This window comes from Triturus cristatus, chromosome 4_1 (genome assembly GCF_964204655.1).
Source record: "Triturus cristatus chromosome 4_1, aTriCri1.1, whole genome shotgun sequence".
NCBI classification, from domain to species: domain Eukaryota; kingdom Metazoa; phylum Chordata; class Amphibia; order Caudata; family Salamandridae; genus Triturus; species Triturus cristatus.
This window is the reverse complement of record NC_140585.1, coordinates 955541003-955559642: the sequence shown is the minus strand read 5'-3', so window position 1 is coordinate 955559642 and position 18640 is coordinate 955541003. Positions and strand designations below refer to the sequence as shown.

Sequence of the window (18640 nt, the reverse complement as noted above, 5' to 3'; positions counted from 1 at the left end):
AGTTTCCTTACCATGAAGCGGACGATAGAACGCTGGGTGGCTGAGATCAGGCTATAAGGTTTCTTGAATGTTTAGAAGGATACATTTTTGTCCTACCACCTTCGAAGCTGATGTAAGTTCTATATTTAAGTTCTATATAGTTAAATGTTTTCTTTTTGTGCAGGAGCAGTTAATATCTACAATGTAAGCAGGTTTCTGATGAGTGCTGGTCATTCTGCTAAGGTATGATCTAGACCATTTTTGTTTTTTTCTGTTTGTGAATATCTGTGCTCTTCAGTAAACCGTGCAGCAATTTCACTACTTGAATACTTATTACTTTCTGTATTTAAACATGATTTCTTATCTTTGTCCAAATGTTGTTCTAAACAATGACCTTCTAACCATGTGCAAGTAAATATTTGTTGCGTGGAATGGCTATGTTTCTAAACCATAATCCAAAAAGAGTGTTAGTATTCGGGCGATTGAATGAAATCATGTAATCTAAAAGGTGAATACAGATGGGTAATTGTGCACTGCTTGAACTTCTTGCATTCTTCATACTGATAATAAAATAGGTATAAGGAGGTGCAATAGAGACAGGAGGAGACTGAAACCAGCTAGATCAGAAAGCATAACGTGCAGCTTCAGGTAATCTTACTTTTGGAACTAGCGGGTGTCCGAAGTTTCTATGGTCCCCCTGCCTCCCCGCTTTGGCTTCAGGCAGTATCCAGTAGTCTTAAACATTTGGGTCAGTGTCTCTTCTCTGTGGGGCGGGTGGAATTTTCAGCAGGCGCAGTCATTTCCAGAGGGCTTATCCCAGGCGAACCGGAAAAGTTGACCTTCAGCCATTGTCTCTCCGTGTCTTCCATGCGTGGAACACACCATGCCTGTTCACCTTTCTGCAGCTGTCAGCTCGTCCTTGCTGGATCCCTGGGGGCAGCAGGATCGGGGGCACAAACAGCAGAACTGTAGTAAACAGAGCTTTATTCACGAAGGTGAGGTGGTAATGCTGTGGTCACTCAAACTGGCGCCACGAGTTGTTGAGGAGCTATTGCCAGCTTAGTGCCCACTGTGAAACAAGAGCTGCGATGGAGCATACATGCAGATGTGCAAGGCCGACCCAGCCTCTCAAGGTTTTAAACGGTTAAATGCCTGGTTCAAAGGACACAATAAGGGATAAGAAGCATTGGTAATGCTTTCAGTTTCGCCTACGTGATTAATATTATTTTTGTTGTGAGATTTAGCTTGGTGAGCAGTTGTGCAATATAACTTACTGAAACTCAATAAAAGTGTTATCACTTGCTAATTGAGAAAACCAATATATTGTGCAGTAATTGGTGGTAATATAATGTGGGGAGATTAGGTAAACGGAGGAGGACAAAGGAAATAAAACATGTAGCAGCCAAGCATGATTATTATGCTGCCGTTCTCGAGCGAGCTCATGAACTAAACTTGCAAAGAGCTGTGAAATGATCTCACCCTGCATTGAGAAGAGAACTGGAGTAAAGAATGTAAAACATACAATATTTTATACAATTAAGTGGGTCAGCTGTAAGTGTCCTTGCAAGTTCATGTTGTGGGTGGCTGCAGGGCCGGACTGGCCGTAGCGGTCACTGGGCATTCCCCCGATGGGCCGCCAGGGTGGTGGTCGATTTTGGGCCCCCGGAGGCCGTTTCTATTACACGGCCGTTTTGCAAAATCAACCCCTGGAACAAAATCGGCCGAAATAGGCCCTGGCATACAACTCTGCCACTCCCAGGGGGGCTGGCCAAGCTCTTTGCCAGGGCCAGTTTTGGTTCCCAGTCCGGCCCTGGGTGGCTGTATATAACGCAGCAGCTTTGAAAGCTCTGGGGCAGAGGATAAAAGGCAGTGCGGATATCTCACAGTGCCTGTCACTGGGGCAGGGCACAAAGGTGTTCAGAATAAACTGTGCAGGCGAAACCTAACAAGGCCTTCTTCTTCCCCCACTTCTACCTGGCAGGCGTACAGAGACTTTTCGTGGGCTGGAAAGCATTAAGGTTAATTTCCAGCACTGCGGAATGACCAGCCTTTTTCTTGGCAGTCCATAAAGTTGCCTGACACACAGATGTTGGAAACATGGGCTCACTCGTAGATATTGGCTCTAATTTTGCAACGCAAAACATTTACCACCGCAGAACCACATCAACATCAAAGATTCACATGATCATCACAGATTGAGAAGTATAAATAAGTTAATGGTTTGTCATTTACTACATGGCTGTATACTCTGTCCATTTCACATGTGTATAAAGATAAAGAATGTTTCCTTTCACTCGTCCCTGAAACTTTAAAAAAAACTGGACTTCTGCTCGCAATAAGCAATATGAAACCATTATAAACCAGTGGAGAGCGGCTTTTCTTTTTATTGCTGTTTTATACAGCGCAAAGTCGACCCGAAGCTGGTCTGACAGGCCCCTCTAATGTTGTCCTCTAATGGCAAAGTGCTCTCATGACTTCGGGCCGAGTTTACGTTGTATAAAACAGCAAACAAAACAAGCAAAGATCGTTAAGGAATTTAAGGTGTTCATCACCATAATTAAACTCACCGGTGAGAGGAACCAAGGTGGAGGATAGCCACAATCCGTGGGGCAAGAGTCAGGCAGCCCAGCAAACCTCCACAACCCCGTTTCTATTCAGACAGTAGGTCGAATAACTCATTGGAATGGGCACTTTGCATCCATGAAAGAAGGAAGCTATGCGGTGCGGAAATGGCTTTGTTGGATGCAGTGGGGTTGATGGAATGAAGTTGTTCGCATTGGAACCTGAAGTAAGCAGATAATGCAGTGGTCTGAAAGAGTGGACGGAGGGACTGTAGCTGAGCGGAGACTACTAATGTCAGCTTGTGTTTACAGAGTGTTCAGTGATGAAAGAAAATACTTTAACGGAAAGACTGTCTAAATATAGGCCAAAAGGCTGATGCATCAGTATAGTTATAAAGACTGATGATGTAGAGGTATGGATAACTGGAAATAATGTTACCAAGGCCACCGCTAGCAATTGATCAGCAAGTGGCACTGCAGGGCCACGCCAGAGAAAAATGGTACTTACTTAGTTTTAACTCGAAAGTAAGCGAGGCAGTGCCCTTAAATGGTGATAAATCTGTGCGAGGCTTCATGCACAACCCGCAGAGGCATGGAGCGCAAGTGAGTTTCAAAACAAGAGCAAGAGAAGAATGACTAACCAGCTCTGAAGTGTCATTCATTAGCTGTAAATGAGTGGAGCGAAAGGAATCCAAATCTCCATCTTTTCGCTGCGCAGCTATTTGGCATGGAAGCATACCTTTCAGGGGCGGCCCCTCCATGTGGGCGGAGGAGCGTCGCCCCACTGCTTTCTCGCAGTGCGAGAAGCAGAAACATAAAATGGTATAAATACCATTTTATGTTTCTGCTTCTCGCACTGCGAGAAAGCAGAATAAGGGTTTGGTTGGGGGCGGGAGGGTGGGCGGGCTGGGGAGGAGTTGCTAGCCCAATGTTGTGGGCGCTGACTGTTTGGTCGGCCCCAGGGCTGACCAAACCAGTGATGCACACTCTCCCGTTTTCTCCATGTAGGCTGCATGCAGCCTGCATGGAAAAACGGCCTTCCCATAGATGCCTGTGCGGTCGGCATCCCAGCCAATCACAACGCTGCAGCTTTGTGATTGGTTTAGGGCAGGGAAGGGTGGCTGCCTGCGGCTACTTCCTACCAGGACGACGCGACGCTGTACCCGACCGCCGAAGATACGTTTTTTATTTCTTTAAAACTACCCCCCCCCCCTCCCGACCCCTGCCCCCCAACCTCCCGACCCCTGCCCCCCAACCTGCGAGTCATGCCGGCGCGACTGATACTTTCATGTTGCGTCTGACGGCCATGACAGTTATTTTAACATGCAGCTTATGTGTGTGGAAAGCAGCGAAAGCTTGATTGCTTTATTCTCTGGTCACTGCCGGTTGATGTCCTCCGTGCAGCATAAATTGCTAGCAGTAAAATTAAGCATCCCAGAGGCTACCTTCCTTATGTGCCAGTGTGCAGAGAACGCTCCAGCACTGCGGCCACTCCCGTGCTAGTGGTCTCTTTGCAATGGCTTCAGGAAGCTGCCTAGTTGGAGGAGCCACTTGGAAGTATGGCACCGTGCCAGGGCAGCATCCGAGGATGAGAACTAACAGGTGCTACACAAATAACATTACCTGTGCAGAGACACAACAATCTGTGGTAGAAGCAGCACGGGAGGTGAAGCTGCTGCGCTGGGGAAGAGGTCGGAGGAAGAGAGGACAAGCAGGGGGGCAGCACTTTATATTAACATGCACAGTGCAAATAGTCCTACAAAAGCAGAGGGAAACAGAAGTTCGGCACCAGGCAACTGATAAGAGACGCACAAGGAACAATAGGAAGAAACAATGCTACAGCCAATAGTAACAGAGGAAAAGTAAGTGGCAAGCATAGAAGCTAATGAAAAGCGATGGGGTGTAATGTAAGCCCCTTTTATTTTTTTTTAGTTCAAAGTATTTTATTACACTTTTTTTTTTTTTTGATTTCAAAAACCTTTATTAACAAGTTGCCACAATCATACATCGTCACGCCTACAACCTCTCGGGCCGGCTACCGTACAACATTCCCCCCGCCCTCAGCCCTGATACACACAGCCATGTCTCCGACACCCCAGAGGTTCGGTGGCGAGGGATTCCAACGCACCCCCTTATCAAAGCAGCTCTGTGCATGTCAATCTTAGTTTCAGGGGGACGCGCTTCGTTTACAGTTACCTTGCCAGACTGTGTAACACAGGAAGAGTTAGTCTGAAGGGTAAATGCCAAACAGTCTCATGCTAAACAGAGAGTCATAGCTCCCATAGCAATGTCCGATGCCCAACAGTGATCCTATAACCGCCCAGGCCCACATGAGCGTACACGGTCTCACCCAGCGGTCGCACCCGCTGCAGCCGCCTCCGGAGCAGTCCGCTGTAAGGGGCGGACCTCTAATAAACCCCTCTACAGCCGCTACACCCCAATCAGCACCTCACACTTCCGTAGGCCTTGTGCTGCAAACCATACTACTGTACCTCTGCAGAACCCCTTCCTCTCTCCCACTCCTAGAGAGCTTCCATACTGGGCAGGTCAGCCAACCATCTCCGCATCAATGCATGTTCTATTGTAGCTGCCACGACCACCATTAGAACCACAGCTTCAACATGTCAGCAGTCATCCTCCCCCCAAGTAACGCCCTCTAGCGGCTCCCAAACCCTGCATTCCAGCCCTCATGCATCAGCTGCAAGGTCTGCCCCGCCCGCTTCCAGAGCTCCGTCCCCTTCTGAGGTTGCCGCGGCCGCTAAGTACTCCCTGAATGGGTCCCATACGTCCTTGGCTCTACTACTCACTGGCTGCGTTTCCGCGTATAGTATATTCTGTTCCTGACAGTATAATAAATCAGCCACCCACTCTTTAAATTTCGGTGCACGGCCCCTCTCCCACCTACAGGCCACCCTCCTTTTTGCCATCAAAATTGCGATATCTCCAAGTTTCCTGTATCTCTTCGGTATGTCCATAGTGTAGCCCAGCAGCAGTATCAACGGATCACATGCAATCGTGTCGCCTATCATAACCGTCAGCGCTTGATGAACCTGCTTCCAGTACTCAGCCACTGCCGGACATAGCCATGCTAAATGTAAGAACCCAGCCCCTTCCGAGTGACAGCGTTCACACCGATCATTGTCCGCCAGATGACACCGCAACTTCCGCACAGGCGTGTAATACATTCGTTGCAGGAATTTATAGTGAATAATTCGCAATCTGCAGCTAGCCGATATCTGTGCGGTTAACCCGCAACAATATGCCCACTGCGCTTCCGTTATTTCTTTCCCTAGATCCTCACTCCACTGACTGAGCGCGCTACTTTCACCACTACCACTGTGTTCACGAATACTCCGGTATATATGCGAAACAAGATGTCTGCCATCCTCCGACGTAAGTAAAACTTGTAGGGGCATTACCACTGCAGGCTCTTCCGGGAAATGCGGTATGACAGCCCTCAGCCCCTGCCTCAGCCTAAGATAATAAAAAACATCTAACGGTGTGTGCTGTACCCCATGAAACCATTGGTCTTTCGTTTTGAACCGACCATCCAGGAATAGGTCTCCCCAGCAGCGGACCCCTAGCACAGCGCACATCCCTTGGAACCCCTTCTCCTGCAGCAGGGATAAACCCGGGTGATAAACCAGCGGCAATGTTGGCGCATACAATAACGGAAGTGCGACTCTGCGGAGTATCCGCTGCCACGCATCCACCGTGCATGCCACCGTTGCAGCCGGAGAATCGAGCACACGTACTGGGCCCTGGATAATGCCTTTAAGTGGCAGCGGTCTAACTAGCCAGTCTTCCACAGCCAGCTGTGGCAAATATGGCGTAGGCGCAAACCAGTGGTATGCAAACTGGGCCTGAGCACTAAGGAAGTAGGCCAAGAAATCAGGGACATCAAATCCCCCCTTCCCATAGGGCTGGGTAATAATTGACCATGCCAATCGTGGCTGCTTCCCAGCCCAGAACAATCTAATTAGCTCCGTACGAAGCGTACGGAAAAAAAACGCGCCCGGATAGTAGGGGACATTTTGGAACAAATATAAAAACCGGGGCAACACCACCATTTTAATAAGTGAGGCCCTCCCAGCCATGGTGAAGGGCAGAGAAATCCACCTCGTCACATCCTCAGTGAGCCCAGCGATAGCAGTACCGTAATTTAAGCGCACCGTCTCCTCCTTACTCTTCGATATCTGATTTCCTAAGTAACGCAAGTCCGAGTCACACCATTCGAGTGGATAATCCAATGCAAAGCGGCCCACCGCAGGAGTCAGGGGAAAGAACTGCGACTTTTTCCAATTAATTTGCACACCAGACATCCGACCGAATACCAAAAACTCCCGGAGCAGTGGATTGAGATTCGTCACTGGATCTACCACATATAGTGTCAAGTCATCTGCATACAACGAGACGTCTATCTGACGCTGAACACACTTAAAAGCGCTTTGCTTATGCAGTTGGCGGATACGACACGCCAGTGGCTCGATCGCAATAGCAAATAATAACGGGGATAACGGACAGCCTTGTCTGGTACCTCTTGTCAAGGAAATCGGGCCCGACATTTCACCATTAATTAACACTCTCGCCTTCGGGTCAGTATACAACAATCGTATCCAGGCAACAAATATTTTTGGGAACCCCATCCTGTATAAAATAGCAAATAGATAATTCCACTCTACCGAGTCGAATGCCTTGGTAGCATCTAGAAATACAGCCGCCACTGGCAACTCCGGCGCTATTGTATTTATCAGTGAGAAAAGGGTACGCAAATTGTGGGCTGTAGATCTCCCAGGGATAAATCCGGACTGGTCCGGGAGGGCTATTTTAGTCATTAACAACGATAATCTATTGGCCAGCACCTTCGCAAGGACTTTAGCGTCGCAGTTAATTAAAGACAGCGGCCGATACGCATCGCAGTCAGTGGGGTCTTTGCCCGGCTTCAACAACGAGGTGATCAGCACCTCCCTCATGGACCTCGGCAACACTCCCACCTCCAAAGACTCCTCATAGACCTCCTTTAGGACTGGGGCCATGATATCAATATAGCATTTATAAAATTCCGCCGGCAGTCCATCCAGGCCCGTTGCTTTACCGTTACGCAGAGACATAATCGCGTCCCGGATTTCATCTAATTCAAACGGCGCACCAAGAAACTCCCTATGGTCATCACTCAGCCAGCACAGTGCCACATCATCCAGAAAATCCCCAAATATCACCTCTCCAGTGCTGCGTGCCATATACAGCTCTTCATAGTGTGCAGTGAAATGTTTCAGAATACCTTTGGAGTCCCGATGTGTGACCCCCTCCGACGTGCATACTTCCAATATAAATATATGTGTTGTGTAACGCGGTTGCCGAGTAATTTCCGCCAGTGCCCGCCCTGGTCTCTCCCCCTCACAATACCTGCAAGCCTGCCAGTATTTGCCTCGGAAGCGAGCCTCTCTATCCGCTTCTCTTTCATACTGCGTGAGCTTTTCTCTGAATTCTGTATGGGGGGGGCCCATCGGCTCCCGGTTCATCCTGGTCTCCAGCCCTTTAAGTTCCTCTTCTAATTTCGCAAGCGTACTCCGTATGGTCTTCAGGACCCCAAAACTCTTCGCCATATAGTATCCCCTGACCGTCACCTTAAATGCCTCCCAGATGGATTCCACGCTGGCCACCGATCCTTTATTGCGGGGAAAAAACTCTGCGATCTCCTCCCCCAGCTCTGTTCGAAATACCTGGTCCAGGAGGGCCATGGGCTGCATGCGCCAGCGCATGGCAGCACCCCCACATCCCGGCATTGCCACCTGAACCAGAACTGGGCAGTGATCCGAATACGTACGCGGCAGATGCGTAACCTTACCTAGATCCACCGCAATGCCCCGGGACAAAAAACAGTAATCCAATCTAGCCCATGTGTTAGCATGCGTTGTAAAGTGCGTACCCTCACGCAGTCCGGCATGTACTAGCCTCCAACTATCTATCAATCTCCCTTCCTCAACTATACCCGCTAAGGCATCTCGCGCTCGTTTGTTGTAGTGGTGACCACCATCCGACCTGTCCATTCCCGGGGCCAGCGCCACATTAAAATCGCCACCCCATACTATATGCATGGAGCCAATGTTAAGTATCTGTCCCCATAGCTGTGTGAAAAAAGTCGGCGAGTCCACATTAGGACCATAACAGTTGACTATCGTGATCGTGTCAGTACCCAGCCTGCCCCACAGCAACAAAAATCTGCCGTCCGTATCCACCCGCTCACCCAGCTTAACAAAAGGCACCGTCTTCTTAATCAAAATCGCCACCCCTCTAGCATATCCTGAATAGGACGAAAAGCTACGTACCGCTGCCCATTTGCCAGCCAGAGTGTAATGTGATCTGGGACTAAGGTGTGTTTCTTGCAATAATGCGATTTGTACCTGGTGCTGCTCCAAATAGGCCATCACCTTCCTGCATTTCCTAGCATCATTTAATCCTCGGACATTCCATGACAATATCGCGATCCTCTTTCTTCGTGCCAGCTCATTCATCTCTCAGCCAAACCACACACTCCTGCCAGCGATATGGCGCTCTGCATCACCCCCCTCACAGACAACCGTGCAAGCAACAGTGCCGGCCCCAACATCCGCAGTATCAAATCCGCATGATTGAGCAACTCATCCTTCCAGCAACCTTCCATCCATATTTTCCAACCCAAACAAATCTCCCCTCTCGGACCCCCGCCCCCCACCCTCAACCCCAACTCCCAACACTCCTCCCTGAATTGTCTCCTCATCACCCTCCCCCCTCCCACTGAAGCAAACCCCAACCTGCCAGTCATGTCCCCTCCCCGTCCCTCCCTCAATTGCCCCCCGAACAAGGGCTCAACCGCACTCCACAACACCCCATGGACTCTCGGGTATTTCCCTTCGGGGACCATGCCTAGGTGGCATCACTAATTCCCCCTCATCCGCTCCAGTCTCACACCAATCCGGTGGTCTGACTCGAGAACCCAGAGGGGGGTGTCCGGCGACATAGTCTATGGCAACCCTGGAGTGCTCATCTAATCCCAGTGCCAACTAAAACCTTTGCATAAGAAACAGTAAGTGCAGCCGTGAAGCCCTTCCCAGCTCTTCAAAATTCGCAATAATCCCGCCCACGGATTTCGGCCCTGCAAGTCTGGGGAGATATTTAAGAAGTCCATTCTAGTGCAATGCCTATGGTAGTCCATACCCCCATCATATCGCTCCCTCAGAGTACCTACTTGCCCCTATGGGGCCATTTCACAAGTAATGACTACCCCACTCACTGTTCACCATCCAGCCGCTATTCGGGCAACAGTGCCTGCTCAGCATCCACCTCCGCACCAGGCTTGTGATTCCGCTTGTAGTGCTTGAGGAACTCCTCCACCTGCTGGGGAGTCGTGAAAAATCTCTGCCTGCCCTGGTACGTGACCCGCAAGTGGGCCGGATAGAGCAACGCATAGTCCAGTTGCAATTGTCGCAGCTTGGTCTTCACTGCTAAGAATCTCCGGCGCTCCACCTGGACCATCGGCGTGAAATCCGGGAACAGCATAAAGGAGTTACCTTCATATGAGAGAAATCGCGTGCCCCGTGCCGCCCTCAGGGCCGTATCCCGATCACGATAGTTCAAGAGCCGGGCAATGATGGGTCTGGGGGGCGCTCCCGGCTTTGGTCTCGGGCCCAGAGCACGGTTCACTCTCTCCACTATAAAGTGGGGGGAAAACACATCCGCTCCAATCGCCGTCCGTAACATCTTTTCCACACACTCCTCCATTTTGCCCACATTGGTCGTCTCCGGAATACCTATTATGCGGACGTTGTTGCGCCGACTTCTCGCCTCCAAATCCTCGTTCTTAGCCGCTATAATGCGCAACAAGTTGTCCATCCTGGAGAGCTGCGAGGTGTGCTGCGAGACCGTGTCCTCCGTATCCGATATCCGTTGTTCCGCTCCCTTAAGGCGTTCCTCGTGCGCATCCAACTTATGCACCACTGCATCCATTCGCGAAGACATCCGATCTACTTTGTCCGCAATTGTCGCAAATCCTTGGCGCATCTCGCGCAGCACCTCCTGCAGGTTCACCGTCGCCACCGAGGGGTCCCCTGCGGTCCCACTTGGTCCTTCCAGCCCAGGCGACCCCTCCACCGGTTTAGTTCCCTTCTTGCTAGCTTCAAACGATAGCTTAGCCTGTTTTGCATCCGTCTTGCCCATCTTGATCCGCGTTCAGGGCACCAGTGCGCTCCGCCGGCCCGAATGCCCCACAGGCACCAATACAGCAGAGTCTATCATGCTGCACTCAGTGGGCGATTAGGAGGGGGAGAAGTGGGTATGCCCCCTCCTCGATGCGTCCTCACCTTCAGGTCTCAGCACCCCTGCGCCGCCAGTCGCCACACCGCTAGGTTCAGCGCAGTCGCCACCCGCTGCTCCAGATGAAGTGCTCCCACTGCGCTGCTCCCACTGCGCTGGCACCAGTGCCTCCAAGCCTCACCAACAGCGCCCCGCAGCCCAACCGCCAAGTACAATCAGGCCAAGGAGCAGGACACAGGGAAAGGCTGTATGGTCGTCCCTCAATGTCCCTCAGCACTCCTTAAGGGGCAAGCGGCGCATGGGGCCAGCGACAGATTCCAAAATCGAGGCATTCCGTCGTCCGCAGGCACAGCTCCTCACCTCACACCAGCCGGGGCTCCAGCCACCTCCCCGAGCTCCGGTGGGGTCCCGCAGGCCTTCACTCACCGGCGCTTACGCCACCGAAGCAGTCCGGGGCAGTGCGTCCATCCGCTCCGGGACTGCCGCGCTCCGTGCCCAGTCCGATCTTGATAGGGGGTGAAGGGGGACTCCTGTGCCACACCCCCGCTCCCCCAAGCAAAGCACACACCTTCTCCGCGCAGCAGGCCGGGCCCGACAGCACCCGGTCAGCCGCTGCCCCTTCCGCCGCAGCACCGAAGCCCCCGACAGACGGGGGGGGGGGGGGGAAGAGTTTCGTCCCTTGCACTGGGCACCACGCCTACGAGCAGGCAGTCCGACGCCGATCACTTCGCCTGTACCGGTCCTCGGGGTCCGCCTCACGCACTTCGCCGCATGGAGGCCCACGGCCTGTATCGCAGCCTCGGCCTCACGTAGAATCCGCCCCCAGCGAGCCGCTGCACTGCGTCCAGTCGCTCAAGCCGGCGGAACTTCCGGGCCCTGTATCTCCGCCACCGCTGCGCCCCCACCGCTGAAACTCGGCCAGCAAGCACCGGACATCAACATCGGGCACTTCCAGCAATTTCAACACCTAGAGTTGCCAATTACGGATAGAAGAACGGATAACGGTCGCCGGACTGCGGGTGCCTCACGCAAAGGCGACCATTCGCTAGTGCGCCACCTAGCGTCCCCCCAAGTATTTTATTACACTTTTGCATACAGAGTTAGACAGTGGTAAACAAAATAAATACACAGTCGGAAAGGATGGATACATCATAGGGAGGGGGGTGTGGGCTGTGCATAAGATGATGCTTCAGTGAATATTCTGCAGAAATTGAGTGAACAGTATAATGTGTAGAGTATAAAGGACAGACATGTAATTCTAGAACATATAGGATGCATATCCTGACAGAATAACCTGATCTTGTATTACATATGGTCTTAGATGTAGAGAGATGTATACCGATTGCATGCCAGGCTTATCTAACAGCAGCGTTATACTCTTGATAAATAGGGCAGTGTAGAATAACAATAGGCAGAAGTATACAACATGTCAACTATGACCTATCGGAATGCACAGGGGTGAATAGAAAGGATTTGTCTCACGTATGCGGGGGGGGGTGTTAGTGTTAGAGTTTGTGTAATGTAAGCCCCTTTTAAGATTTATATTAAATATAATAGATTTCACAAGCACAGTGCAAGCGCTGTGCAGACAAAACCTTGCTTAGGGTTCTAGACTGATGTTTTCTGTGTATATATACTGCTTTATACACATGCAAAATCAGCTTTCCATGGTCAGTGATAGCCAGCTACTAAGAAGTGACTCCTCAATACTGCTCTTTGACCTGCTTATCAATGTTAATGCATACTAAAGGGATTTTTTTGCTTCTGAAAAACTTTTCTGCTCATAAACGTTTAACATTAATTTCTTACTGTTTATTTTGTACTTTTATAAAGCACTTTGTATTGACTTTTGGCCACTTGAGAGCTCTGCGGTGTAGGGCAAAGTTTGTAGAAAGATGTGATTAGACGGAAGCTGTGGACTTTCTGGGTGCAAGGCGATGACCCCTATCCAATATTTTACAGTCACACCCTCAAACCTGATGGGGTTTATTTGACGAATTATCTCAAAAGTTCAGTTGAAGGCGAGTTCACTTGAATGTGAGCCTGAAGTGCTCAGGCTTGGATCCAATTCCGTGTTTCAGTCGTTTGGAGCTTCCTGGTATACCTGTTGTACAATCATTAAGGGCCGGTTCCTGCATAATACTAAACAGGGTCCAGTTCCTTTAAGTATCTTGGCCTTTTGCTTCAGTACACTTTATGTAATGACTAAAGACCTTTGAACTTGAGTCTTGATTCCAGTGGGAGCCATCGTAGTGCTTTTGGTGCCGCTTTTACTTGCTTATACTTTCATAGCTTCAGGCACTTTCTAGCTGTGTGGGTTGTAACCCTTGCAGCCAGTTGATGTAGTTTAATTGTGCCAACAGCAGTATTCTCATCAGATACCCTGATAGATGGTTTGAAGTAGTGTAAAGATTTTCCAGCTATAGGTGGAAGCCCTTCACCACTTCATTGACTTGGAGAGTAAACCAGAGTTGATGAGCAAGGTGTTGAATAAGACTCCCAGATGACATGCTTTCGTGGAGGTGGTTGGAGGCATTCTGACATTTGGGGGCAACAAACAAGACTGTGTGCAGGGCTGTGCCGCTTTTAGCACCAGAGTCTTGGTTCTGGCTCTTCATGCAACGGTAGCTTCCTTTTGTTCAGTGAAGCACTTGGTTCAGGCATGTAGTAAGTATACGTGGTCCTGTTTTCCAGCATTAAGTGGATTGTTGGCGTACATTCAAAAGTGCCTCCTCAGCTGTGCCAAAGGACACATAAAGATTGATCAGCAGACATGATAGGGGATGGTCTTTGAAATGAGACCTATTTGTAGACTGTTTTACTGGCCCATTCCATCCTTTCTGGCTCCAATTAAGGAGAAAAGATTGGACCTTTCTACTTCAGTACATGGATAGCTGTTAATCCTGACTACTTTAATTACTTAATTTGAGTTCTGAAACTATTGTTATTTAAACTCGGAAAATCTTTTTGTTTGGCTGTGGAAATGCTCCTGAGTAGACACCAAAACTAGTCCTCAAGAAGTGCCCAAATGTTTCACCGTGCCTCGCTAGCATACTCCATTGTAGCGCTCCAAAATATTCAGTGGGCCACAAATGTGCCATGGAAGCTCCCCAAACAGTCTATAATACCACCATACCCATATTTCAACAGATTGCATGGAATTGAGTAGGAGGTCGGTCCGTGAACAGCACGTTTTTTCTGCACATTGCACATTATCTATTTTCAAAGCAGGCTGTTTTTTTAGATTTCAATTATTTTTTAAAGTGTTTTTACTAGAAAGAAACTATTGTATTTGTGTTCATTACCTCAGGGCTTTGCACGGTGGGAGTTGTGTTGTTACCTGGGAGGGGAGGAAAAAGGAGCCTTCCTGGTCGGACAGCGAGAGACGCCATTTTTTGGTTAGTGCGTGCTCTAGTGGTCACCGTGGCTCATGTTTAAAAGCAGACACGCTGTGCTGTCGCGCCACTGGCCTGCCGAAGGCAGGCCCATCTCCGCCCATTAGAGTCCCGGAAGCGTCCAGCGCCAGCCATGCTGCTCAGGAGTACTTACGGATGGTAAGATGTACACCAGCTATAGTAGAGACTCACTTATGAACCTTGCTATGGCTACCAAATGTCAAATGAGGTCATGGGTTCCCTCGTCTAGGCTGAATGTTAGCTGCACCGATTGTAACTTCCACCTCACACTTGAGTGGAAAGCAAACCAATTTCCCGGGCAGGCCAACTAGGTAAGGTGCTACTCCAGTTCGTACTGCATTGACTAACGCACATTCGATGCAAAAACACGCCACCAATATTTATTATCTCCGAGAGGAATGTAGTCTCGCTTTTTTTTTAAATGTATAACGGAGACCTGTCTGTCTGACGATTCCAATTCGTCTATTGCTAATGCCATTCCCATGGGCTTTAAAATTTACAAAAAAGAACGCCAAGTGGGGAGGGGTGGCGAACTGGCAATTATCCTCAGAGGATTGATGCTGCCATTACTTAGAGGTGAAAGATCTGCACTCAGTAGCTGAAGTTTTAACTTATAGGCCACCGGTACCGGCTCGTTTCTGAAATCATTAGATAAGGCTATTACCCACTTAGCCCTAAGATCCTCACATTTCATGCTTTTAGGTGATTTTAATTTACACCTGGATAACTCAACTGACACAGAGGCTTCAGATTTTAAAGAAATGATGAATTTGCAAGGCTTAAATCAATATGTTGTGAAACCAACTCATCAAGGGGGTCTTACGCTGGATCAAGTCTGCTCCAATGTTGAGATACAAATGGAGGATCCACAACCCCTGATTTGAGTGGATTACTATCTAATCAGATTTACCTGGCAGCTTCCAGCAAAATTAGATCCAGCTTCGGGCAGGCTCACCCGCAGCGGGAAAGCTTTTAATAAGATAGATCCATTTGAATTCGTGAATGTTGTAAAACAACATATACCGGCCCTGTCTGGCGTTCTTGAGGATGATGTCAAAAATTTGATAATTGGATTAGAAATGCTACAGCGGAACGAGCACTGGTTCTCCAGAGTAGGGTAAATAGAAGGATGCCTTCCAGCTCATGGGTCTCGGTCGCCCTTAAACAGAAAGGAATACAATTTAGCTGATAAAGAGACTTATAAACTTGCACAAAAGAATACTTTGCCTCAGTAACTAAAGCTAAACAAGCCTTCTATGAGGAGCAAATTGAAAAGGCAAGGAATAGATCGGGAGAGATTTTCTCCATAGTTAAGAGTTTTATGGCCCCATCTGGATGTGTTTACTCCCATTCAGTATCGGCTGAATGGTGGGAAAAGCTTGCCAGCTTTTTTAATACTAAGACTTTAAGCATTCAAGCCAGTTTGTCATTTGGTCAAAAACCTGTTGTAGATTCCTTGATAAAACAGCAAACTAGCTTGAACTCCCCTTTTAAGATAAAGTCGAGCACCTTTGAGGCTATTTTGCTGTATTGATCCCTGCAGGCTCTGAAGGCCATTAAATCTGGCTCTCCTACAAATCCTTGCCCCTCTAAATTATTGCCAATAGGGGCAGACATTATCAATCCAGTGGCTAATTGGATTTTAAATTCATCAATAAGGACAGCTACAGTACCTAGCCCATGGAAGCAGGCACTGATTCTTCCACCTATTAAAAAGCCAGCAGCAGATCTTGCTATTCTGCCTAATTATAGGCCTATTTCCCTGTTACCAGCCCTATCTAAAATTTTAGAGAAACAGGTGACTATACGGCTGTCGAGCTTTTTGGAAGCAAATAACTTGCTTCACCCTCGTCAGTGAGGCTTTAGAGCCTGATATAGTACAGAAACAGCACTGGTGGAGGCATCAGAATAGATTAGAAGAACCCTGGATGCAGGGTAAGTGGCCGTGTTGATTATGCTGGACCTATCGGCAGCATTCAGTACGGTCCCCCACACAATGCTTTTGGATCGTCTTCAGGCCATTGGAGTGTCGGGGAGACTCTGGACTGGCTAACGTCATTCTTAGCAAATAGGAGCCAACAAGTTTGGATTCGCCCATGCTCCACCAGTCCACGTGAGGTGTATACAGGTATCCCTCAGGGCTCTGCCCTAAGCCCTATACTTTTTAATTTATATCTCACCCCTCTGGCTCAACTAGTAGAAGAAATGGGAGTGAAAGTGATCTCCTACTTGGATGACACACAACTGCTTTTCTCCAGGGACGAGGGAGTTGAGCTGAAGGGCGCACATATTAAAACTTGGCTGACTGCAGTTTTTCATCGATTAGCAACAGCTCAACTCAAATGCAATGAGGAAATAGAAATTCTCTTCTTTGGTAAGACTCCACCAGATTTCTGGCAAACTGTTTGGCCAGATGACGCCTCTTCTCCAGAACCCCAGAAAGAGTCAGTAAAAAATCTGGATATTAAATTTAATAACCGGCTGTCCTCTAGGCCTCAAGTAAAAATGTTGGTAGGCACCTGTTTTGGGATTATGAGGTCCCTAAAGAAATTGCTGCCCCTTATATCCATCTCAGCAAAGAAAACGGTTATCCACGCACTGATAGCATCTAGAGTTGATTATGGTAATGCAATATACTTTGGCTTACCAAAGTACCTAATGGACAGACCCCCAGTGATCTAGAATTCGGCGGCCTGGCTCCTGTTAAATGTACCGATGCGAACATGTATTAGGCCACATCTGTATGTACTCTATTGGCTGCCCATTGGGGAAAGAGCCACATGTAATACAAGTTAAATTGGTACATGTAGGAAGCTGGCTCTGTGTATACTATACCAACACAGAGTCCTGGGAGTCTCCAGGGGTATAGCAGAGGCTAAATTAGGTAAGTACTAACAGCTCTCTTTATGGTAGTGTGGGCTGGCAGTTAAGACCTATCCAGAGGTAGTGTTTAGCCTTTATTTTATTCACTCACTCAAGACTGATAGCACACACTCAGAGACTTTACAAGAAAGTGCAGTTGTGGTTGAATTTGCAAACGTTATAGGTTTCTATTGGGTTTAAAAACAGTTTAATTTAAACAGTAATTACTTTTGGTATACGTTTAGCTTATTTTTGGATTACATCGACTATTTGGGGTGGTATGCCTAGATACCACACAGGGGATTTCGCAATACAAGGTAAGTAAGACTTTTTAAAGTTTGCAGTTTAGTTTTCTTTCATACAAAGTTCAACTCAACAGAACATTTTCAGGAACAAAACATCACAACATTGGTTCCTATGGGGGAAAAAAGTGTTAGCGGTTTCTCAGATAAGTAAACAACTTATGAGTGGGAGTTTTGGGGGTTAGGACCAAGGTTCCCGAAGGTCTAGGTAAGCCCTCAAGTCGCACCACCAGTGGCACTGGGGCAGCCGGGTGTAGAGTGCAGGAGCCCGATTTTAGCCAATAGTGTTAAGTGGGTCTTCGGGCAGGGTCTGCTTACGAGTAAGCCACTTGGGTGTGGTAGCAAAGGTAAACACCCCTGACCACGAAACCGTCACCCCGAATGTTGTTACAACGTGGTCGTTACAACAACCACGTTGTAACAACGCATGCCATTACCCCGCAAGTCGTAACAACAACTTGTGGGGGGAGGAGAATGTGTTGGATTTAAAATACAACACCTTCCCTACTGTCCGAACAGACTGGAGTTGGAATAGTAAATTATACTATTCCGACATCCAGCGCCCCCCGTTGTTACGTCGTGGTAAAGACCTCGTTGTAACAACATGCGGAGTGACAGGCTGTGGAAAAAAGAGGCATATTCGGTAGCAAAGCTCCTGGGGTTAAGAACAGCACTGCAGGGGCCAACTATCAGCACAGGAGGGGACCCTGTGGATTACAATGGAGACCTCCTGTTCTGGAAAGAGGCTCAGGCAGGGTGATGTCCTGAAGGCGACCACTGGCTGGCGCAGTAAGATGGGTTCTTGGGGATGCCTGGAACCTGTCGGCTGGGCCGTCGTGTGCAGGGGTGTCTTCTGGTGCTGGGTCGTCTTGCCAGTTCCGGTCGCGGTTAGGGGGACATTCAGGTTGAAGCTGCAGGTGTCGTCTTGAAGCTTGAGGGAGGTCGGGCATCACCAGATCCCAGGTCAGGATCACTGGAGAGACCTTCTCGTGGTGTTGGGCTTCTTGAATTCGGGCCGTGGGCGTCTGGTGTAGAGTGGTGCAGAATCGCGGAGCCGCATGGATCCGGATTCTGTGGGTGAGTCTTTGCTTGAGCAAATCCGGTGCTCATGGGAGACCTTGTCTGTAAGATGGTTGCAGGGCAGGTTGGAGGCGGGTCAGGCCGGTAGGGCTGGCGCCAAAGCTGTAGATGTACTCTTTTTCCTGGGTCAGCACGGCTCTTCTGTCCT

At 48.9% G+C, this 18640-nt stretch overlaps 1 protein-coding gene across 1 annotated transcript in view; it reads left to right on the top strand.

Annotated features, from left to right (window-relative positions):
* The window catches only part of CFAP54 (cilia and flagella associated protein 54), a 2172274-nt gene that overhangs the window by 75732 nt on the left and 2077902 nt on the right, over positions 1-18640 (top strand). Inside the window, exon 5 of the mRNA XM_085653834.1 lies at positions 164-222. Coding sequence (XP_085509960.1) covers positions 164-222 — 59 coding nt within the window. The remainder of the gene's footprint in view (positions 1-163; positions 223-18640) is intronic.